The 25,238-nt window shown below is 40.0% G+C and overlaps 1 protein-coding gene across 3 annotated transcripts in view; it reads right to left on the minus strand.

Moving 5' to 3' along the window:
• Positions 1-1,214: 1,214 nt before the first annotated feature.
• The window catches only part of JADE3 (jade family PHD finger 3), a 166,490-nt gene continuing 142,466 nt past the window's right edge, over positions 1,215-25,238 (minus strand). For 2 of the 3 annotated variants that reach the window (XM_064364388.1, XM_064364389.1), the window contains 4 exons: positions 23,845-23,961; positions 7,898-8,368; positions 6,316-6,433; positions 1,220-4,291 (listed from right to left, as the gene is read on the minus strand). In XM_064364388.1, coding sequence (XP_064220458.1) covers positions 3,381-4,291; positions 6,316-6,433; positions 7,898-8,368; positions 23,845-23,961 — 1,617 coding nt within the window. In that variant the 3' untranslated portion in view covers positions 1,220-3,380. Of the gene's footprint in view, positions 4,292-6,315; positions 6,434-7,897; positions 8,369-23,844; positions 23,962-25,238 lie in introns of all 3 variants that reach the window. The other variant, XM_064364386.1, reaches the window with a different exon arrangement.

Below are 25,238 nucleotides of genomic sequence, written 5' to 3' on the forward strand. Positions count from 1 at the left end.
GGTGACAGAACAAGACCCCAAATCAAGAAAACAAAAAAAAAAGATCATCAGTGACTGCATACAGTAAGGGACACCAGTCTGGGACTTGATCCTCCTTAACCTTGATTCATTTGAAGAACAACTATCCTCACCTCTTCAGGTCATGCAATTTCTTCTACTCTGTATAGTAAAATTAACTGTATTCACATAAACTTCTTATACAGTGCTAGATTGTTATAAAGGTCCCACATAGAAGTGACAGCCTCAGGGTGGGTCTTTATTAACTAAAAGTTACTTAAAAAAATCCAAGCTTGAATGGTTGCTAAAAGAATGAAGAAAAAAACCACATAATTGCTGCTTTCTATTAATATAAAACTTGAAAGCTGAATTAAGGTTGTGAAAATCTAATAAAATTTATAAATAAGATAGATTTTTTGGAAAATGTCACATGAAAGCTATTCAGTGGTAAATAAGTTTTTACTTCTATCATGTACTTTCCCCCAATTCTGAAGGGTCAACAAGCATGCTGAGGATTTTAAAGTCCTAGAAGGAAAATAACCCAGGAATGTGCATCCTTTGGCTTATCCTTTGAATTTAAAAGTTGCTTCAACACAAGGACAAAGATTCATCTCCCATTGGAAATGTACACGTTAGTATAAACTCAATAGCTTTTGTTGAGTATAACAGGGTATACCTGTAGTTTCAGTTCTCTAGCAGAGAGAGAGAGAATGAACCAACGTCACCTCTTACCTATCTTCACTACTGATCTACCCAATGACCTTTGGCAAGTACATTTCTCAAACATCATGAACATTTTTATAATGCCTAAAAGTCATCCCTTGACACCACATAAAATCATGACATCAGCATACTTACAAGACTCCAAATAGAATGAATATTGTAAAGAGTATATATTTAAGAGATGCCTGATTGAAGCCTTTTGAATCTTGTCACTTTAGATAGGATCTATCTCCCTGGTGATGTTTTATGATGATCCTAAGGCCTTTATCTCACCAGTCTGATAAAATCATGATTTCTAGGTAGAGTTCAAGTATCCAGAGTTTTCTTTGGTCCCTGGTATTGACTTGAAAGTTGAATGTGTGCTTCTAAACATTCAATTCTTCCTCTTCCTCCTCCCTCTCCCCACACTGTTTTGTTCAGTGAATATAATTTTTTAAATATAAAAGGAACATATGTAACCAATATGCCAAAATAAAAAACACACTGACAGTAGTTAGCAGTTTTCATAATTTAATGAAAAAGTATTGGTAAAAAGGTGACATTTGAAAAAAGACTGAGTTTATCTTGGAAAACTGGACTATATAAGACAAAATGAAAAAAATTAACAAAGAAGGTTAAGAGGTAATACTTCAAAGAACAAAATGTAGCAAATACATTTTGGGGCAATTGAAATTTACAACTGAAGGCTCCTTCATTTACCTAGGAATATACTGTAAAAATATTACAACTATATTTCCCTGACGAATGATATTTTAGTCAATACTCTCCCAATGGCATTACATATGGAATTTGGCTGAAGCACTGTTTTGATGTTTGCTTTTCCTCCCACTCAGAATTGAAAGGCATGAAAGGACATAGGCTGCCGCACTGGCCTTTGACATAAGGAATTTACAACACAGCTCCATCATAATTTCATTACCATGAAGGCGTAAAATTAACATCTACTCCAAAGAACTCAAAGAAAAAGCACAGAAACCTAGCGTGTAAATAGGGGAAATTCTCTTCCTCATTTTGATAGTTTTTTTCCAAATAAAATACAGGACACCTACCACACATGCTATGGCATGTTTACACACGTACATAGGCACAAAAGAAATATTTTGAAGATGTAGCCAAAAGAGAGGCAAAAAACATACATTTTCAGAAAAGGAGACAGCAAAAAGCAATGGAACCCACGAACAACGTTACAAGAACACAACTGGGGGAGAGGAAAACTGCTGAGTTTTCCATATTGACGGAGAGAGGGCCCCTGCCTTGACTGACTGGCACCTACTACAGCTGGGCTGTTTCATCAGTAAGAAACTTTAAAAATGGAAAATGGCCTCTTTTGTCTGAATATTCCCATTATACTTTTCCAAACTAGAAGAAAGAGAATATTAATTTAAGGCTAAGAAGAAAAGAGAGCTGAGAATTATAGTCTGCTTCACATTTTAAAAATGGCATTATTTCCCTCTTATTTAAATGGGAAGCAGACATGTTTTTATCCCCCCCACCCCGCAAATGTAATTATTCTCTTCCTACTAGAAATTAATCAAGGCTGATAGTTTGGGAACAGGGTATAAACAACTTCTGAAAAATGGCTCCAGCCTTTTTGTTTGGGAAACTGCCTCAGATTCAAAGTTGATACAAACCTAAATTATATCCATGTGTTAAACACATGCTTTCAAATTCTGTTTGACAATAAAAATCTGTTTCAAAATTAAAGCAGGTAAGAATACTTAACCTCTGTGCATTTTATTATATTTTAATTATACCTCAATAAAAATTTTATAAACATTAAAGCAGGTATACAAAAACTGTCAGCCAAACTTATTTTAGTCAAACTTATTTGAAAACAACAACACAAAAACCCTGACCTGGTACAAATACCCCAGAAATGGTCTCACTTTGGGAAAGGCTCTGGAATCCTTCACAAATGCCTAAATAGAGAGAATCAGAGCATTTTCCTTGGAAGTAGTACTTTTGTACTTTTGTAAACACTATCCACAAGTTAGCCTTTTATGCTTGTCAGTCAGGTGAAATAGTTATGAGTGTGTCCCCAACAAGCAAGTTTAGGAACAGGCACTGGACACTGATAAGCATGAGTAGTATTGACTCAGTAAGTTAAGATACTGTGAAAGCAACTCAACCTTGTGCAGAACAAAGGAAGACAGTAGTGAGTTTAACAGTATCTAAGATGGTGGTCTCCTGGTCTCTCCCCTGAAAAGGGTTTATAGATACCAGAGGAATTAGAAACTTCCTACAGACAGGAGCTCTGTGAGTCACATGCTGTAGCTTCAAAAGATAAGTAGTTTTAGTGTCTGATAATCATGGTCTCTTGCAAATCAGTTAATAATGCAAAGACTCTTAATATATATACTTGTCAACGTGTTATGTAACTGGAAAGCTGCCCCAAAATATTTACTGAGCAAATACTCTGGGCCCAGCTCTTCCCAATAGCCTCTGACAAACCAACCTCTGGACAACCTGCAATTACTGTAATGTGCTTGTAAAAACTAGACTTGAAACATTTTCAAAAACTGCAAGACAATTTACTATGGAAAAATTTTATCCTTTTCACTGAAATTCCTTGTAACATATGCTAAAATCCTTTTGGCGTATGGGTTTTCCCCAATATATGGGGCAAAGGCAAAGGTTGGGCCATCCTTGGAAGTTTCTAATCACCTTTGCATTGAACTGTGGGAAAGGGAATGTGTCTTGCTTTTACCATGACAATCCCGTCTAGAGTCATGGGGAGGATTTTCCCTGTCTGAGTTGTCTTTCCTTACCCTGACTTTTTCTTTATTCCCATCACTTTCTGCTTCTGAATCACTCAGCTCCAAATCTGGGCAATAGCCATCATTTTCCTGATATGGAGCTCTCCCTGCAGACCGCCTGAGAAGCTGCCTACCCCAGAACTGCTCCTTGGGGTTCATACTCTTGGTTGGTTTCACATAGCACTGGAGGTCCTCTGTGGTCTTCACCCACCTATTGGTGGTCTCTTTAAAGGACCTACTAAAGTGTTCTACAGTGGATTTTCTAAAGCTGCCCTGACTGGCCAAGTGGGAGCTGAGCACAGGCTCCTGGTCACAGAACATCTCACTTGAGCTGTCTTTTTGGGTGACATTCCCAGACCAGCTACCTTCCAGGCCATTGGATTTGGCAAACTTGGAGTTAGGCTGACTTCTCCCATTCCCAACGGAAGACTGTCCATGGAGGGCAGCCTGAAGGACCATAGGCTTTCCCAGTGACTGCCCTTGATAGCACTCTGAAGATGGGGTTCTCCAAGCAGGACTGGACTCCTTTGCTTCACTCCTAGAATGGCTGAGACTGGCCAGCAAACGGTTATTTTTGCTCTCTAGTGGGTATCTCGGATATGATTTCATTCTCATTTCTAGTGACTCCTGGGGCACCTGCATGCTCCTGATACTGTGAACAGAGGAGCTGCTGTCAGGAGAGTGGGGTTGCTGATCGGTTTCTGTGGAGCTGTTTCTGTGGTCTTCCGGGGTTGATCTGGGCATTTTTAACTTCAAGGTAATTCTTGGTGGTGGGTAAAACAGTGAATTTTCGAGTGCATTTGTCAAAGGAAGCCCTGAGATAAAAAAGAAAGATTCATTTTAACAACTGATTTAAATAATGGCTTTTGTGCTTATGGCAAAGTGAGTTCACATATCTACTCTTCCAAATGTTTAATAAGTACCTGGCTCTGTTATGTATGTACATCATGGTGTAGCAGCTGGAGTGAAATGAACTAGAAGTTTGGGTCAAGAATGCTATGGATGAAAAACTCAGTAATGCCACTGTTTGCTGTATGGCTCCACATCTCTTCACCTCTGCTCCTTCAGTCTGTAAAATGATCAAAACTAGTGTGTTGCCTCCTGTGTCCCATCTCTGCCCTTTCATTTCTGAGAAGAATGTCACTAGCAATGGTTTAGAACAGGGTCTCCCTATTTGTGTGTCTGTGTATGCATGTGTTGGTATGGCACAGCACTTAGCATATGTCTTAAACACACACATTTCAGGATCCATCCTCTAATCTCTTCTAGCCTTCCTGAAGCAAGTCAAACACCAACCCTCAGAAATGTAGCACGGGTTTTGGTGGGTGAAGAGTATGTATGTGTTTGAACTTGGCATTAGAGGTGATAGTGGGTGGTTCCCATAAATTTTATATCCCTAACGTAGAATAATTTCCTGACTACAAATGAACATTATGTAGGTGGGAGGTTTTGTAGTGGTAAGGCTAGCAGAAAAGAATCATAACATTCCTGCCAATCAGCCGGCTATAGGATTGGCTGGGGAGTATTGGCAATTAGTTTCTCAGTTTGTCACCCTACAATCATAGTTAGAACAGGTCTTCTTCTATTATTTCAAGTGCTTTGAAATTTAAAAAGCACTATCAAACAATTCCTCTTTGTATATGGACTTGACCTTTGTCCATTATCATCGTACTGTATCCTCACAAAAATGAGATATCAAGAGGACAGCTCTTAGGTGCCCCAATGGGCAGCATTTGTTTCCCAAGGGTCCATCTTGAACATCCACAGTCCCCATCTCTGTCAGCAGCTGCCACCTGCTGATGCTGCAAGTCATAATGAGGCTGCCTCCTACCTATCAGAAGGCATGTGTAGAAGCCAATTTCCTCAGCATTCAGGGACTCTCTCTGCTGTCCTCGGCTTCTCCTTGTTTTGCCTGTCATGTTGACCTTTGTGGCTGAGCAGTCCTGCTGCCTCCTGCTATACCATTCTGTTGAGACCCATGACACTCAGATACTCCAGAGCCTCTGACACCCACCTGTCACCTCATTTCTGAGTCTCTCTCTTGCTCCATGGCTGACCCTTGGCAGGAGCTGATTCTGTATACCCTGTCCAGTGACCCCTAGTCGCCCAGGCTCTGCCATTGATCTCTGTGTTAAATGAGGCACAAGGAGGTTACAGGTGTCACTAAATATGACTGTATTCATTCCAGCGAAGCTCCCTATGCTTAGGGCACTATAATTATGCTCACCTGTCTTGCTCACCAAGTAGGCAGTGTACCCTACAGGCAGGGATTTTTGTCTTGCTTTCTGCTCTATCTTGTAGCTCAGTTCCCAGTCCATTGTAGGTGCTCAACAAATATTAGTGAATAAATGAAAAGATAACTCAGATCTCCAAGCTTACTTCTGGCTAAGTCTACTTTAATAGACTATTATTAAGATGAGTAAAGATCAAGTTCACAAACGTTCTGGAGGGAAAAAATAAAAATAATTAAGATGAGTAACCCTGGAATTAAATGTTTTCCGGAAACAGGTTAGATCCTATATCCCATTGATTTCTAAATGAGTTTGATAATTACAGAATAATTTCATGGCTTCAACTAATGGCCTCAAATATCTGTTTGGGACCTAGACTACCTGTCCAGGACCTGCAACTCCTCCTACTCCACCCTGGGATTTCTTGCCTTATGAACTGACAGTGAAATGGGCCAGGTTATAGCAAGATTGGACTGAAGCAAATGAGATATTTGTCAAGAATTTTAAAAGATTTTTAAGTGGAATGACTGACATGAAATTTAAATTGTTAGGACAGGATATAACCAGAGTCTACATATTTGTTAGGACATTTTAAAAAGACAGGTTACCTGCATCAATTTCTTCATTAAGAAGCTGGACTTGCAAACCAAAGATCTGTTCCTGTATTTTGTTGTGTGACAGTTTCAGCTTCTCTCGCCTGCTTATCATGTAGCACAGATTTCGGACCTGAAAGCCCAATCCCCAACAAATAGAGATGTTTGTCATGTTAAGCAAATTCCTGACAACCGAAATTGTTTCGCTAAAATAAAGACATTAAAGTCAGATGAGGGTAAGGAGAGGAGACAGAATCCAAGACCTGCAGAATGAGAGCCACTCCACAGGAATTCATACAGCATGGTCAATTGTTGGATCATGGTTCATATATCAATCAATAGTAAGAGCAAAATGCTCCAAATCTGCCTTCTGAAACCTACTCTCCCTGCAGTGTTATGGGCTTGATGTTTATTTGCATAGCCAGGTTGGGAAGACCGAATGATGGTTTAACAATTCAGCCTTCCCTTTAGATCCCTGAGTACAAATGATAGCAATGCTGGCTGTAACCAGTACAATTTTATAATAAGTGCCGGATGAACAGTATACAGGTCCACTGGGAAGACTAGAAGTGATTTTCTTGCTCACACTTTCAGCTCAACCAAGTTTCCACAGCCACAAAGGTGAAATACTCATTCTCTCATACTCCCTACCTAGGCAAGTTACACAACCTTTCTTTGCCCCATTTGTTCATCTGTAAATAGCAATGATGATAATAGTAGTTTTTCATGGGCATGTTAGAATTAAATGAATTAATATTTATAGAATGCTTAGAACAGTGTTGGCAATAATAGTAGTAATAGTAGGTGCTATATGTGTGTGTCTTACATTTTTAAAAGTGAGCCAAATCTATTAGTTCTCTTTCAAATTCTGGCAGCAGAAAAAAAAAAGCACAAGCCATTTATAGAAACATTTAACTAGAAAATTCTCTAGGATAAACACAGGCTTACTTTTGAAGCCCTGTGGCATCTCATTTAGTGGATACCTGATAAATATACCATGAGTTATATTGAATTATCATTCAATAATTGGAGTGGCTCTCAACTGGGGGGTGATTTTGACCCACAGGGTCAAAATCATTTGGTAATTTGCAGACATTTTTGGTTGTCACGCTGTAGGTGACAGAAGCCAGGGAATCTGGTAAACATCTTAAATTCCCCCAACAACAAAGGACAGCACCCCAACAGCAAACAGCTATCCAGTCCAAAATGTCAACAGTGCCAAGTTTGTGAAACTCTAATTTGGTGCTTTCCTGAACAAAATTCACTCTTTCTTCAGCCTGCAGTCTCATAAATATGTCAGTAAAATATGAATGGGCCAATTTAGGCTCAACAGTGAATAAAAGGTAAACCAAATGAGAATTTATTTCAAATGTAAAGTTCATAGAGCATACAAGTGAGGCCTCTCAAATCCCCTGGATGTGCCTGTCAAAATTTACACAGAGCCCAATGTCTGGGGGCCACAAAGAGATCAGAAGATAAGCAAGGACACAGAAGCCCACACTATTATGAGCTGACTGACCATTTTTAAACCAGAAGTGGGACCTCCATTTCTACACAGACAGAGACCTATATACTTAGTCACAGCTGGTCATCTTACCCTCTCCAGGTCCTGGCGTAGGTGCATAAACATTCTCATTCGAGTATGAATGCTTTCCTCTTTTGGCTGCACTAGACCATTTTCTTCATCCTCCTTTGGAGGAAATAATGGCTTATTGAAGTTACTTTTCCGCTTCAGTTTCCAGTAGTTATAGATAAAGTCCACAGCTAGTGTGGGCATCCCCAGCTCTGTGGCCACATCTTCCACTCGTACCAAGGAATAGAACTCCTCCTCCAGCTCCCGAAGCTTCTGTGCCCGCAGGCTGGTTTTCTCACTTTTGGCCTGGCTCTGCTCTGTAGCCCTGTAGTGGGGGTACTCAGCTTCTCCAAGTTTCTGCTTGTTTTGGCTATGCTTGAGGCAGTATGATTTGAACTTCACTTCGTCTCCCTCATCTAGGATGGTCTTCATCTCTAGGCCGTGCTCAAAGGCACAGGTGACGTGGAAGGCAGTGATGCAGCTTTTTACAGAGCACTATAGGAAGAAAATATGTGTCAAGGTGGCAGGGTTGGAGTTTGAAAAGGCAGAGCCCTATGTTTCTGGACCTAAACTGATAGCTTGTATGAAGCAAAGGAAAGACCAGGAGAAAGTTAGTTCTAAATTGACTGTAACAGATGCTTTACAAGTAACCCAAGAAAACCGTTCTTACAGAAAACAGCAAACACAGAGGCCAAAAAATTCAAACACCGCTTTTGAGGTTTCAGCTCAAGCATTCAAGCATCAAGTTTTTCTGAGATCTTTTCCTTGGCTCCTGTAAACAGTCATGTAGTTTCTTCTCTGTGTCTCCCACATTACCCTATAAATGCTTTTATAATGGTACTTTTCACACTGTATCTATAATACAACAATTGTCAAGTCCTTGGGCATAGATCTTAAAAACAGAAGCTGTGTCTTTCATTTTGCACTGTTATTAAATATTGAACAAGCAGTTGCTCAGAAAATGCTTCTAAACAAACAAAAGAAAACACACAAAGTCAGTATTATTGCTAGAGCATCCATTGGTTCTAAAAAGGTCACAGGAATTCCAATATCTAAGTAAACTAACTTCTTGAATTTTTGTTTTAAACATAAAAATTTTATGCTGGGGCACAGTGGCTCACGCTTTGGGAGGCTGAGGCAGGTGGATCACTTGAGGCCAGGAGTTTGAGACCAGCCTAGGCAACATGGTGAAACCCTGTCTCTACTAAAGATACAAAAGCTATCTGGGCATGGTGGCACAGGCCTATAGTCCCAGCTACTTGGGAGGCTGAGGCATGAGAACTGCTTGAATCCGGGAGGTCCAGGCTGCAGTGAGCCAAGATCACATCACTGTACTACAGCCTAGGCAACAGAGCAAGATCCTGTCTCAAAAAGAAGTTTTTTAAATAAAAATATTTTAAAGTAGAGACGGAATCTATGTTGCCCACGCTGGTCTTGAACTCCTGGGCTCAAGTGATCTACCCACCTCAGCCTCCCAAAGTGTTGGGATTACAGGTGTGAGTCACCACGCCTGGTGAAACTGTTCTTATAGAATTGAGCTGTCCAACTTGGTAGCCAAGTAGCTATTTAAATACACACACACACACACACACACACACACACACACACACACACACGTATGTATGTATGTATATATGTATATGTATATATATATTTCTTTTGAGATGGCGTCTCCCTCTGTTGTCCAGGCTAGAGCACAGTGGTGCAATCTTGGCTCACTGCAACCTTTGCCTCCCAGGTTCAAGCGATTCTGTTGCCTCAGCCTCCCAAGTAGCTGGGATTACAGGCATGCGCCATCATGCCAGCGTAATTTTGTATTTTTAGTAGAGACGAGGTTTCTCCATGTTGGTCAAGCTGGTCTTGAACTCCCGATCTCAGGTGATCCACCTGCCTCATCCTCCTAAAGTGCTGGGATTACAGGCGTGAGTCACGGCGTCTGGCACAATTTTTGTATTTTTAGTAGAGATGGGGTTTCACTATGTTGGTCAGGTTGGTCTCAAACTCTTGACCTCAAATGATCTGCCTACCTCAGCCTCCCAAAGTGCTGGGGTTACAGGCATGAGCCACTGTGCCCAGCCTTAAGTTTAAATTAATTAAAATTATGTATAATTAAAAATTTAGTTTCTCAGTCACACTGGCCACATTTTAAACATACTAGACAGCACAGACATAAAACATTGCCATCACTGTGGAAAGTTTTTTTTGTTTGTTTTTTTGAGACAGAGTCTTGCTCTGTTGCCAAGGCGGGAGAGCAGTGGCACAATCTCGGCTCACTGCAACCTCCACCTGCAGGGTTCAAGTGATTCAAGGAGCTGGGACTACAGGTGCCTGCCATCACGCCTGGCTAATTTTTTTGTATTTTTAGTAGAGATGGGGTTTTACTGTGTTGGCCATGATGGTCTCGAATGCCTGACCTCAGGTGATCCTCCTGCCTCGGCCTCCCAAAGTGCTGGGATTACAGGTGTGAGCCATCATGACTGGCATACTGTGGAAAGTTCTATTGAACAGTATGGTTACAGACAATCTGAAATTAAGTTTATAATATTCTGCCATTGAGTCACAGATTTAACACATTTATTAAGCATTACTATGCAGTATATACTGACTATTCATAGGGGGCAGAGGAGGAAGGACCTGGCCCATGACTACTATACTCCTGTGCTTCAGTTAGCCTTAATTACTATTTGTTATGGTTACAATGTTACAGCTTTCCTTCCAAAGACTGACTGACTGATTGACACAGGGTCTCACTCTGTTGCCCAGGCTGGAGTGCAGTGGTGCGATTTTGGTTCACTGCAACCTCTGCCTCCCAGGCTCAAGCGATCTTCTCACCTCAGCCTTGTGAGTAGCTGGGATTATAGGGGTGCGTCACCATGTCCAGCTAATTTTTGTATTTTAGTCGAGACAGAGTTTCACCATTTGGCCAGGCTGGTCTCAAGCTCCTGACCTCAAATGATCTGCCTGCCTTGGCCTCCCAAAGTGCTGGGATTATAGGCATAAGCCACTATGCCAGGCCTAATTTTTTTTTTTTGAGACGGAGGAGTCTTGCTCTGTCACCCAGGCTGGAGTGCAGTGGCACAATCTCAGCTCACTGTAACCTCTGCCTCCTGGGTTCAAGTGATACTCCTGCCTCAGCCTCCCAAGTAGCTGGGATTACAGGAGCCCACCACCTCCTGACCTCAGGTGATCCACCCACCTCGGCCTCCCAAAGTGCTGGGATTACAGGCGTGAGTCACCGCACCCGGTCCTTTTTTTTCTGAGAGACGGTCTCACTTTGTTGCCCAGGCTGGAGTGTAGTGATGCAATCTCAGCTCTCTGTAGCCTCCTGGGTTCAATCAGTTCTCTTGCCTCAGCCTCCCAAGTAGCTGGGACTACAGTTATGCACCACCATGCCTGGCTAATGTTTGTATATTTAGTAGAGACGGGGTTTCACCATGTTGGCCAGGATGGTCTGGTCTTGAACTCCTGGCCTCAAGTGATTCACCCACCTCGGCCTCCCAAAGTGCTGGGATTACACACGTGAGCCACTGCACCCCGCTTCCAAAGATTTAAAATGCATGAGTGCATCTATGTGTTTATGTAGAGGAAGTAGAGAAAGTAAGGAAAGATTTGTTTCTAAGGAAATAATGGAACTCATCGTTAAAGCTGAGTGTTAACTCTTATATATGAATAAAGAAAAATAATGCAAAGGCCTGATAGATCATCTTAGATTGAGAAATTCAACACCTAAGAGAATATTGGCAACTGTCAAAGTTTTAATGGGGCATACTCTATATTCCATTTAAACTAATTTCATATGATAAAGAATTCCAGGGATGGAATATAATTCTAAGATCATCTAATCCAGCCTCACATTTATTATTGTTTGAATTTCCTCTAGAATGATTGATTTTCTACCTCCATCCCAGACTCTATACACCTCCCCCTCCACTTTCCTATTAATTCTCCCACTGATAAGAAACTCCTAAGATGGTCCATCCTGGCTTTCAACACCACTATCAGAAAAGTGTGTTATATTACACTGAAGCCTCACGAAAATGAGGATGATGAAAGTTCAAGATGTACTTTTATCTGGGTACCTGTTGTTATCAGTTGGCTAAGAAACTAGTCAGACATTTGAAAAACAAAAGTAAAAGGTATTCTTTAGCAAAAGATTTAAAGTGATGGGCAGAGTACTCTTTTGCTGTTTAATAACTGTTAAAGATATGGGAAGAAAAAGCAAGTGATTTTCTATTCAAGGGAATGAATAAGTGACATTAAACTACTATTATTAGGAAGCTAAAAATAGATCTTCTCAGGTCAAATTTATAGAACGTTTATAGAATATAGAGACATAAATATAAACATAAATTACTCAAAAGATAATGCACAGACAATAACTGGGTAGTTATATGAAAAATATAATACCTCTTAAGAAACTGCCATAAAATCCAGAGTTTCAAAAAAAGTAATTCTGTGGTATTTATCGCTGAAGATTTATATATTTTGGTGGTGAAAAAATGTTGGTCAATGAGTACCAAGTTATAATTGGGAGGAATAAATTCTGGTGTTCTATTGCACAGGGTGATGATAGTTAACAGAAGGCTATTATATTTTACAAAATAACTAGAAGAGAGGCTTTTGATTGTTCTCACCATAAAGAAATGATAAATGCATGAGATGATGAATATGCTAAATATCCCGATTTGACTATATAACATAAAGGCATCAAATTCTACCCCCACAAATATGTACAATTACAATGTGTTAATAAAAATTGCAATTTAAAAGATAAAACTTGGGCTGGGCATGGTGGCTCACACCTGCAATCCCAGCACTTTGGGAGGCTGAGGTGAGATCACTTGAGCTCAGAAGTTTGAGACCAGCCTGAGTAACATAGTGAGACCTTGTCTCTACTAAAAATAAAAAAAATTAGCAGAGTATGGTGGCACAAGCCTGTAGTACTCAGGTGGCTGAGGTGGGAGGATTGCTTGAGCTCAGGAGGTCGAGGCTATAGGGAACCACGATTGTGCCACTGCACTCCAGCCTGGGTGACAAAGAGACCCTGTCTCCAAAAAAAAAAAAAAAAAAAAAAAGATATGGTTTTACTAAAGATCACCTAGACTGCAAAACAACAAAAACCATAAAGTAATATTACCACTAAAGAAAAAAGAGGACTGGGCACAGAGGCTAACACCTGTAATCCCAGCACATTGGGAGGTGGAAGCAGGCGGATCACGAGGTCAGGAGTTTGAGACCAGCCTGGTCAACATGGTGAGACTCCGTCTCTACTAAAGATACAGAAAATTAGCCAGGCATGGTGATGCGAACCTGTAATCCCAGCTACTCAGGAGGCTGAGGCAGGAGAATTGCTTGAATCTGGGAGGTGGAGGTTGCAGTGAGTTGAGATTGCACCACTGCACTCCAGTCTGAGTGACAGGGCAAGACTCCCTCTCAAACAAACAAACAAAAAGGGCTGGGAGAGGTGAGGTGGCTCACGCCTGTAGTCCCAGCACTTTGGGAAGGGGAGGCAGGTGGATCACGAGGTTAGGAGTTTGAGACCAGCCTGGCCAACATGGTGAAACCCCGTCTTTACTATAAATACAAAAAATTAACTGGGTGTGGTGATGTGTGCCTGTAATCCCAGCTACTTGGAAGGCTGAGGCAGGAGAATCGCATGAACCTGGGAGGTGGAGGTTGCAGTGAGCTGAGATCACACCATTGCACTCCAGCCTGGTCCACTGCACTCCAGCCTGGGTGACAGTTGGAGACTTTGTCTCAAAGAAAAAAAAAAAAAAAAGAAGAGCAAGGCACAGTGGCTCATGCCTATAATTCCAGCATTTGGAAGGCCAAGGCACAAGGATCGCTTGAGTCCAGGAGGTCAAGACCAGCCTGGGCAACATAACAAAATGCTGTCTCTACAAAAAATACAAAAATTAGCTGGGTGTGGTGGCACACACCTGTAGTGCTGGGTACTAGGGAGGCTGAGGTGGGAGCCTGGGAAGTTGAAGCTGCAGTGAGCCCTGATCGTGCCACTGCACTCCAGTATTCAAGGCTGGGCGACAGGAGTAGGAAAGGAAAAAAAAAGGAAAAGGAAAAAGGAAAGGAAAGGAAAGGAGAAGAAGAAAGGAGCCAGTCAGATTCTATTTGCTTTTTTTCTAAAACATATGTGTGGCACATTCTATTAAACAAAATGCCTCCGCATACATCTCACTTATTTCCACTGTAACCACAGAAGGTGATAGAGAGGTTTTATTATGCCCATTTAAAAATATATTTTTACATTTACAAATTTAAAATAAAAAATTGAGATAGCACTGTTCTCACTATGGCAAGCAAATAGCACTTGTACGATGCATCTTTTACACATGTGTCTTTAAACACTTTATTACATGCATTACAGCATGGTCATTATATTCATTCACTGAAATGACAAACAGCTTTATTAAGATATATTTTATACACCATAAAGTTTACCAGTTTAATGTGTACATTTCAATGGTTTTCAATATATTTACAGCCATGCAACCATTGCCACTACCTAATTTCAGGACATTTTCATCACCCCTCACCCCAAATCTTGTGTCCATTTGTAGTTACTCCCTGTTACCAACTCCAGTCCCAAGCTGGAGTTAGTAATCTACTTTCTGTCTCTATCAATATGGAGTTGGTAATCTACTTTCTGTCTCTATCAATGTGCCTATTCTGGACATTTCATATAAGTGGAATCATAACAATATGTGGCTGTGTGAGTCTAGCTTCTTTCACTTAGCATGTTCTTCAGGTTCATCTATGTTGTAGCATGTATTAGAACTTCATTCCTTTTTATGGCCAAAAAAATAATTGTATGGATATATCCCATTTCATCAAGTCGATGAACATTTGGGTTGTTTTAACTTTTTGCCTGTTATGAAATAATGCTGCTATGAAAATTCATGCAGCAGTTTTTGTGTGGATATATGTTTTTATTTCTCTCTGGTATTGTGCAGTAAAGGATAACCTTGTCTAAAGAAAGGTCTGGCTGTTTGTCTTCAGTGCCTTAGAAGGAACCTTAAGCCCCTGGAATGTCCTGCCTGATAAGAGTGTCCTTGTTTACCTTGGGTACTTGGGCCAAGTGAGATAGTCTATACTAATGATGTGATTTATGGTAGAGACTTTCACCTCTGGAGGGATTGGAGAGTAAGGTCAGCCATGTGGACAGTGAGCAATGCCTACGTGGCCAACTCTCAATAAAATCGCTGAACACCAAAGGTGAGCCTTCCTGGCTGGCAATACTCTGTGTGTATTACACATTGTTGCTGGCAGAAATAAGCACTGTCTGCACAACTCCACTGGCAGGGGTAACTGGAAGCTGCATTCCAGATCTCTACTGGACCAGGCCTTATGCACCTCTTTCCTTGGCTAATTTTAAATCTGCATCTTTTCACTGTAATAAACTACGACTGTGAGTATAACTGTTCATCTGAGTTCTGTGAGTCCTTCTAGTGAATTACTGAACCTGAGAATGGTCTTAGTGATCTCTTAAACTGCAGGTATACACTTAGGAGTAGAATTACTGGTTTATAAGGTAACTCTATGTTTAACATTTTGAGAAACTGACAAACTTTTTTCACAGCAGCTGCATCATTTTTACTCCCACCAGCAATGCATGAGGGTTCCAATTTTTCCACATCCTTGACTGTTTGCCTTTCTTATTACTGCCACCCTAGCAGGTATGAAATGGTATCTCACCGTGGCTTATTTACTTTAAAAGGGTGGAAAATAATTTTCTACATATTCTTCAGGAATTGTAGAAGAAAAATAATTTTTCAAATGCTTTCACTAGAGGGAAAATGCTACCTTTTACAAATCCACATACGTAAGAAGAGTTTCTGTGCCCAAGCTGATATTGAACTTCTGGCTTTAAACAATCCTCTCGCCTTGGCCTCCCAAAGCACTGGGATTTTAGGCATGAGCCACTGCATCCAACCCAAAGTTTTTTCAAAGAGGAATGTTATGTCTTAATTCCTAAAGTCTCTGGTGTTCTTTTTCAAGATTTTTATTCCAGCCATTCTATCTTATTCAATTTCCATCCCACATCTCAAGTCCTCAAGCATTTATCCTTTCCTTATGTTACAAACAATCCAATTATACCCTTTTAGCTATTTTAAAACAATCATTCATCATGACAAGTGGGATTTATCCTAGGGATGCAAGGATGGCTCAACATACACAAACCAATCAGTGTGAAAAATCGTATCTTCAGGATGAAGGACAAAAACCGTATGATTGTTTCAATTGATATTGAAAAAGCATTTGATAAAATTCAACATCCTTCCTGATAAAAACCTTCAAAAAAGTGGTCACAGTGAATGATATTTTTAAAGTACTATTGAATTTGGTGTGCTAGTACTTTGTTGAGGATTTCTGCATCAATGTTCATCCAGAACACTGGCCTGTAGTTTTCTTTTTTTGATGTGTCTTTGTCTGGGTTTGGTATCAGGACAATACTGGCTTTGTAGAGTGAGTTTAAAAGTATTCCCTTCTCTTCTATTTTTTTGGAATAGTTTGAGTAAGATTGGTACTACTTCTTTAAACGTTTTATAAAATTCAACAGTAAAGCCAATGCGTCCCAGGATTTTCTTTGCAGGGAGACTTTATTTATAATGGCTTCCATTTCACTATCTGTTACTGGTCCATTCAGATTTTAAGTTTCATCATAGTTCAATCTTGGTAGGTTGTATGTATCTAGGAATTTGTTTGTTTCTTCGAGGTTTTCCAGTTTGTCGGCATATAGTTGTTCATAGTAGCCTCTAATGATCCTTTGAATTTCTGCAGTATCAGTAGTAATGTATCCTTTTTCATCTCTGATTTTATTTATTTAGGTTTTCTATCTTTTTTTTCTCAGTGAGTTGGGCTAAAGGTTTGGTGATTTTATCTTTTCAAAAAACCAACATTTTGTTTTGTTGATCTTTGTTTTTTTCCATTTCAACTACACTTATTTCTCCTCTGATCTTGATATTTCTTTTCTTCTACTAAGCTAGGGTTAAGTTTACTTGTTTTTCTAGTTCTTTAAGATGCATCATTAGGTCTGAAGATTTTCTGCTTTTTTGATATATATGCTTATTGTTATAAACTTTCCTCTTAGTATTGCTTTTGCTATATCCCATAGGTTTTGGTATGTTGTGTTCTCCCCGCCTCCTTTTTTTTTTGTTTCAAGACATTTTAAAATTTTCTTAATTCCTTCACTGACCTTCTGGTTGTTCAGGAGCATGTTGTTTAATTTCCAAGTGTTTGTATAGTTTCCAAAATTATTCTTGTTATTGATTTCTAGTTTTATTCCACTGTGGCCAGAGGAGATAACTGATGATTTCAATTTTTCTGAATTATTTTAAGACTTGTTTTGGCACCTGACATATGATCTGTCCTTGAGAATACTCGATGTGCTGAGGAGAAGAATGTATATTCTGCAGCTGTTAGATAAAATGTTCTATAAATATCTATTATGTTGATTTGGTCTATAGTGCAGATTAAATCTGATACTTCATTTTTTATCTGGATGATTTGTCCAATGCTGAAAGCAAGGTATTAAAGTCTCTATTATTTTATTGGGTTCTCTCTTTCTCTCTAATATTTGCTTTATATTTCTGGGTGCTCCAGAATTGGGTGTATATCTATTTACAATTGTTCTATCCTCTTGCTGAACTGAACCCTTTATCAATATATAATGATATTTTTGTCTCTTTTTAGAGTTTTTGTCTTGAAATCTATTTTGTCTGATGTAAGTATAGCTCTTTCTGCTTTTTGATTCTATTTGCATGGAATATCTTTTTCCATTCCTTTATTTTCAGCCTATGTGCGTCTTTATAGTGAAGCGTGTTTCCTATAAGCAACAGATAACTGGGCCTTGTTTTTTAATTGATTCAGCCATTCTGTGTCTTTTTTTTTTCAGTCTTCTCATTACACAATTTTGTTTTTTATTTTTTTTGTTTTTTTTTTTTCACTCTGTATCTTTTGATTGGAGAGTTTTATCCATTTGCAGTCAATGTTATTATTGATAAAGTAATGACTTATTCCTGCGATTTTATTTGTTTTCTGGTTGTCTTGTGGTCTTTTCTTCCTTCCATCTTTCATTCTTGTCTTGCTTTAAGTGAAGGTGATTTTCTGAGGTGGTATGTCTTAACTTCTTTTTATTTTTGTGTGTATCTGTTGTATGTTTTTGATTTGACGTGTACCATGGGCCTTGCAAATAATATCTTATAACCCAATATTTTAAACTGATGACAACTTAATACTGATCACATAAACAAATTAACAAAGAAGCAAGGAGAAAACAAAAACTCTACACTTCAAATTCATTCCCTTGCTTAACTTTCTGTTGTTTCTACTTATATCTTATTATATTGTCTATGTCTTCAAAAGTTGTTGTAGTTATTATTTTTGATTGGCTCATTTTTTCGTCTTTCTATTCAAGATGGGAGTAGTTTTCATATCACAATAAGAATATTCTATGTTTTTCCCGTGTACTATTACCAGTGAGTTTTGTACCTTCAGATGATTTCTTATTGCCATTAACGTCCTTTTCTTTCAAGACTGAAGAACTCCCTTTAACATTTTTCATAGGACAGATCTAGTGTTGATGAAATCCCTCATCTTTTGTTTATTTGGGAAAGTCTTTATTTCTCTTTCATATTTGAACGATATTTTCACTGCATATACTATTCTAGGAAAAAAGTTTCTCCTTCAACACTTTTAATATGCCATGTCACTCTCTCCTGGCCTGTAAGGTTTCCACTGAAAAGTCTGCTGCCAGATGTTCTGGAGATCCATTGTATGCTATTTGTTTCTTTTTCTCTTGCTGTTTTTAGGGTCCCTTTAAACCAAGTTTTGCTCTTGTTGCCTAGGCTGGAGTGCAATGGCATGATCTTGGCTCACTGCCACCTCTGCCTCCCGTGTTCAAGTGATTCTCCTGCCTCAGCCTCCCAAGAAGCTGGGATTATAGGCGCATGCCACCACGCTCGGCTAATTTTTGTATTTTTAGTAGAAACAGAGTTTCATCAATATTGGTCAGGCTGGTCTCAAACTCCTGACCTCAAGTGATCTGCCACCTCAACCTGCTGAAGTGCTGAGATTACAGGCGTGAGCCACCATGCCTGGCCTAGGGTCCTTTCTTTAACCTTGAGCTTTGGGAGTTTGATTATTAAATGTCTTGAGGTAGTCTTATTTCAGCTAAACATGGTTGATGTTTTATAACCTTCTTGTACTTGAATATTGATATATGTTTCTCTATATTTGGGAAGTTCTCTGTTATTATCCCTTTGAATAAACTTTCTACCCTGATCTCTCTACCTCCTCTTTAAGGCCAATAATTCTTAGATTTGCCCTTCTGAGGCTATTTTCTAGTTTTGTAGGCATGCTTCATTCTTTTTCCTTTTGTCTCCGCTCACTGTGCATTTTCAAATAGCTTGTCTTGAGGCTCACTAATTCTTCTGCTTAAGTCTGTTGTTAAGAGACTCTGATGTATTCTTTAGTCTGTCAATTGCATTTTTCAGCTCCAGAATTTCTGCTTGATTCTTTCCCATTATTTCAATGCCTTTGTTAAATTTATCTGATGGGATTCTGAATTCCTTCTCTGTGCTATCTTGGATTTTGCTGAACTTCCTTAAAATAGCTACTTTGAATTTTCCATCTGAAAGGTCTTTCCAGGATTAATCACTGTTGCCTTATTTAGTTCATTTTGTGAGGTCATGTTTTCCTGGATAGTCCTGATGCATGTGACAGTGTCTGGGCATTGAAGAGTTAGGCATTTATTGTGGTCTTTGCAGTCTGGGCTTGTTTGTATCCATCCTTCTTCAGAAGACTTTCCAAGTATTCAGAGAGACTTGAATTGTGATCTAAGTCTTTGGTCACTACAATCATATTTGCTTTAGAAGGTACCCCAAGCCTGGTAATGCCATGGCTCTTGCTGACTCGTAGATGCACTGCCTTGGTGTTATTGGGTAAGATCTGGAAGAACTCCCCAGATTAACAGGCAGAGACTCTTGTTCTTTTCCCTTACTTCCCTCTAAACAAATGAAGTCTCTTTCTCTGTGCTGAGTTGCCTGGAGATGGATGAGAGCTAATACAAGCAGCCCTATGGACCCTACCACTGGGACTGCACCTAGTCAGACCTAAAGCCAGCAAATCATTGGGTCTCACCCAAGGCCTGCAGTGATCACTGCCTGGCTACTACTTACGTTCATTCAAGTCCCAAGGGCTCCATAATCAGTAGGTGGCAAATCCAGCAAGGCTTGTGTCCTTCCTTTCAGGGTGGCAAATTCCTCCTGGCCCTGGGTGGGTCCAGAGATACTATCTGGGAGCCAAGGCCTGGAGTCAAGAACCTTAGGAATCTATCTGATACTTTCTTCTACTGTGGCTGAACTGGAGCCGAGCCACACGACAAAGTCCTTTCTACTTTTCTCTCCCTTTTCCTCAAGCAGAGGAATCTCTGTAATGAAATTCCTTATAATCAAAATTTTAAGTATCAATTTGGTAAAAGCTTTATAAAATAAAGTAATGAAAATAAGAACCATTGCTCTGCAAATGAGAAACTTACACCAGAATGTTTCATCTCTCAATCTGTTCATCCATCATCCATTTATCAATTTAATATTTATTTGTCTACCATGCCCAGGTGTGGAGGATCTGAGGATGAAAGTCTAAGCTTGCAGTCTACTAGGGCAGATAAAACTCATAGACAAATAACCATAATAGAGACAGAATATGGTAATTCAGGGCTGTAATGCAAATCCAGGTCTGTTAAGGTCAAGACCAATATTTTCTCTCACCAAAGTCTTATTGCCAATTACTAACTATTGTAGAAAAAAATAAGCCTGGGCAACATAGCAAGACCCTACCTCTAAAAAAAAAAAAAAAAAATTAGCCAGGCATGGTGGCGTGTGCCTATAAACCTAGCTGTTTGGGAGACTGAGGTGGAAGGATTGCTTGAGCTCAGAGCTCAGAAGTTCAAGGTTATAGTGAGCTCTGATCTCACACCACTGCACTCTAGCATGAGTGACCAAAAAAAAAAACAAAGCACAGTGGCTCATGCCTGTAATCCCAGCACTTTGAATTGGAAGACCAAGGCAGGAGGATCATTTGAGGCCAGGAGTTCGAGACCAGCCTGGGCAACACAGTGAAATCCTGTCTCTGCAAAAAAATTTTAAAAATTAGCCAGGTGTAGTGGTATGCACCTGTGGTCTCAGCTACTCGGGAGGATCGTTTGAACCCAGGAGTTCAAGGCCGCAATGAGCTATGACTGTGCCACTGCACTCCAGCCTAGGTGACAGAGTGAGACCCTGTTCTAAAACAAAAACAAAACAAAAGCAAAAATAAGGGGAAACTGCAGGGACCACAATAAAGAAAATAAGTAAGTTACTTGATATAAATCCAATGTGCTACTATAAAATGACCAAATAATAACTCTGAAAAATGAAAAATATCTTATTTTTAGAGGGGGAAATGCATATCACAAATGAATCCATAGTACAGTAAAATATTAATATATTTATTCAGTAAACCCTAATTAAGCACTAAGAATGGGCAGGTACTCTACTTTGTGCCAGGGAAATTCACAGAAGAATGAGGTACAATCTCGGCCCTCAAGGGACTCACAAATGGGCAGTAACCAGGAGAGAGCTTAGATAAAAACACAAAGGCAATGTCCTAGGGTAGTAGTCCCCATGGAAAGAGTTTTCCTTTAAATACTTTTCCTCTATGATTGTAAAAGTGCCATAGTTAAAATAAATAAAATCATCCAAAAAAGGTTAAAAAAAAGGGGGGAGTATCCAATTCTGTCAGATATAAGAATGAATTTAGGCCAGGCGCAGTGGCTTACACCTGTAATCCCAGCACTTTGGGAAGCCGAGATGGGCGGATCACGAGGTCAAGAGATTGAGACCATCCTGGCCAACATGGTGAAACCCTGTCTCTACTAAAAATACAAAAAATTAGCTGGGCATGGTGGTGCGCACCTGTAGTTCCAGCTACTTGGGAGGCTGAGGCAGGAGAATTGCTTGAACCCGGGAGGCGGAGGTTGCAGAGAGCCGAGGTCACACCACTGCACTCCAGCCTGGAGACAGAGCAAGACTCCGTCTCAAAAAAAAAAGGATTCAAAAAATTAAAAGGGCCGCTGGGGGTCCAGATTGTGTTCTTCAATTACAACTTCCCAGTAAAAGACCTTGGATTCCTTGGAGGAATAGCTAATCCCAGGTCTGGAGCAAGAAATCCACACGATAAGCCTGGAAAATATTGTCATGCCAGACAATAAGAAATCTCACAAAGCACCTAGAGTCATTGGTCCTAAGCCATTGGTCCCCAACCTTTTTGGCACCAGGGACCAGTTTTGTGAAAGACAATTTTTCCATGGACTGGGGAGAGATGGTTTTGGGATGATTCAAGCACATTACATTTATTGTACACTTTATTTCTATTATTAGGTTGTAATATATAACTAAATAATTATACAACTCACCATAATGTAGAATCATGGGAGCCCTGAGATTGTTTTCCTGCAACTAGATGGTCCCATCTGGGGGTGATGGGAGACAGTGACAGATCATCAGGCATTAAATTCTCATAAGGAATGCTCAACCTAGATCCCTCATATGCGCAGTTCATAACAGGGTTCATGCTCCTATGAGAATCTAATGCCACCGATAATCTGACAGGAGGCGGAGCTCAGGAGGTAATGCTCGCTTGCTCGCCACTTACCTCCTGCTGTGCAGCCCGGTTCCTAACAGGCCATGGACCAGTACCTGTCTGTGGCCTGGGAGTGGGGACCCCTGCACTATGTAATGATATTATATGTCCCCTCTTCGCCGAAGAAGGTCGGCAGGCAAATCTAACTCCAACCAGCTTGCAGTTCACATGCAGGAGGTCTGAGAGGTGAAAGGTCAGCCTTTCCATCCCTCTTGCCTGCAGAGCCATCTTACTACATTTGGGATAAAAGGAGAAATAACATGGAACGAGAATGCAACCTTTGTGCCTTTGCTGGAGGTAACTGGCCATTCCCAATCCTATCCACGTTTCTCCTAATTGCAGAAAACCAAATACCGCATGTTCTCACTTATAAGTGAAGTAAGCATTGAGTAGACATGGACACAAAGAAGGGAACAACAGACATTGGGACCTACTTGAGGGCAAGAATTGAAAAACCACCTGTTGGGTGTGATGCTGATTACCTGGGTGAGAAAATTATCTGTACACTAAACCTCTGCAACACACAATCTACCCATGTAACAAAGCTGCGCATGTACCCTTGAACAGAAAATAAAAGTTGGAAAGAAAAGGAAAAAAACAAAAAAGAAATCATGTCCTCTGCAGCAACATGGGTGCAGCTGGAGGCCATTATTCTAAGCAAATTAATTCAGAAACATAAAATCAAATACCACATGTTCTCACTTACAAATGGGAGCTAAAAGTGGGTATATACAGACATAAAGATAGGAAAAATAGACAGTGGGGACTACTAGATGGGGGAGGGTGGGTACAAGGGCTAAAAAAATACCTATTGGGTACTTACTATGCTCACTATATGAGTGATGAGACCAAATGTACTTCAAACCTCAGCATCATGCAATATACCCATGTAACAAATCTGTACATGTACCCCCAAATTGAAAATAAAATTTGAAATTAAAAAAAAAAAAAAGAACATGGGCCTGGTTGGTTGAGAATTACAGCCGATTTCCTCCCAGGATGGTATCATCTAGCTTCGGAACTCAATTCATCAGCTCTTACAGCAAAGGATGAAGATAAACTATTACTACGAATACTGAAAAGAATAAGCTGAATGATCCAGAGGCAACATCCAAAAAAAGGGATTTCCAGAAATGGTCCGTACAATGGCAGAGCCCTAAGAGTGAGTGGGCAATCTTCTGAGTGACCTTTCAGTTAACAAAACACTCTCACTGGGAGGGTGAGTCCAGCCAATTTGGTGTTAGTTCACTCTACCACTTCTCGTGGGGACTTACCTGAATACAAGCCCCTGTCTTCAACTTGCACAAGTTGCAAACTAAGGCCCACCGACTGGGTGGGATGTGGGAGATCTTTGTGATTGGTTCCATCCTTTCAGGGCAAGCAATGCTGACCTATAAATAAAATACCACCATAAGGCAAAAGTACCGAGGCATCCCAGAAGTACCTTTCACAAACCATAAATGATGTTACATAAAGCTAAGAACATCAAACAATGAGGTAAGTCACATCTCTTAAGATTAATATGGAATCAAGAATAAACAAAACTCATTTCCACTGCTCAGTCCTTCACTCATTTCCAGTAATATAAATAATTCACGTATGGGATGAGAGAGCAGGAGTATAGACTAGGCATGGTACCTTTTCCTTTTCTTCTTCTTTTTTTTTTTTTTTTTAAAAGAGACAAGGTCTCCCTCTGTCACTCAGGCTACAGTTCAGTGGTGCAATCATGGCTTACTACAGCCTTGAACTCCTGGGTTCAAGTGATCTTCCCAGCACAGCTTCTACCACACCTGGCTAATTAAAAAAAAATTATTTTTGGCTTTTATCCAAATAACAGGCAATAACGAATGCTGATAAGGAGTGGAGAAAAGAGAACTCTCATACACTGTGAAGAAAAGGAAACACTCATACACTGTTGGTGGGAATGTAAATTAGTACAACCACTATGCAGAACAGTTTGGAGGTTTCTCAAAAACACAAAAATAGAGCTACCATATTACCTAGCAATCCCACTGCTGAGTATGTACCCAAAAGAAAGGAAATCGGTATATCAAAGAGATATCTGTACTCCCATATTTTCTGCAGCAATGTTCACGATAGTCAAGATTTGGAAATAACCTAAGTGTCCACCAACAGAAGAATGGATAAAGAAATATGGTACACATATACAATGGAGTACTATTCAGCCATAAAAAAGAATGAAACCCTGTCATTTCCAACAACATGGATAGAACTAGAGGTCATTATATCAAGTGAAATAAGCCAGGCACAGAAAGATATACATTGCATATTGTCATTTATTTGTGGGATCTGAAAATAAAAACAACTGAACACATGGAGATAGACAGTAGGAGGATGGTTAGAAGAGGGTGGGAAGGGTAGTGGGGGACATGGGAGGGAGGTGGTGATGATTAATGGGTACAAAAAGGATAGTCAGAATGAATGAATAAGACCTACTATTTGATAGCACAACAGGGTGACTATAGTCAAAATAACTTTTTTTTTTTTTTTTGAGACAGAGTTTCGCTCTTGTTGCCCAGACTGAAGTACAATGGTGCGATCTTAGCTCACTGCAACCTCCGCCTCCTGGGTTCAAGTGATTCTCCTGTCTCAGCCTCCCGAGTAGCTGGGACTATAGGTGCATGCCACCACACCCAGCTAATTTTTG

This window comes from Aotus nancymaae, unplaced genomic scaffold (genome assembly GCF_030222135.1).
Source record: "Aotus nancymaae isolate 86718 unplaced genomic scaffold, 86718_ANA_hifiasm-v0.15.2.pri h1tg000058l, whole genome shotgun sequence".
NCBI classification, from domain to species: Eukaryota; Metazoa; Chordata; class Mammalia; order Primates; family Aotidae; genus Aotus; species Aotus nancymaae.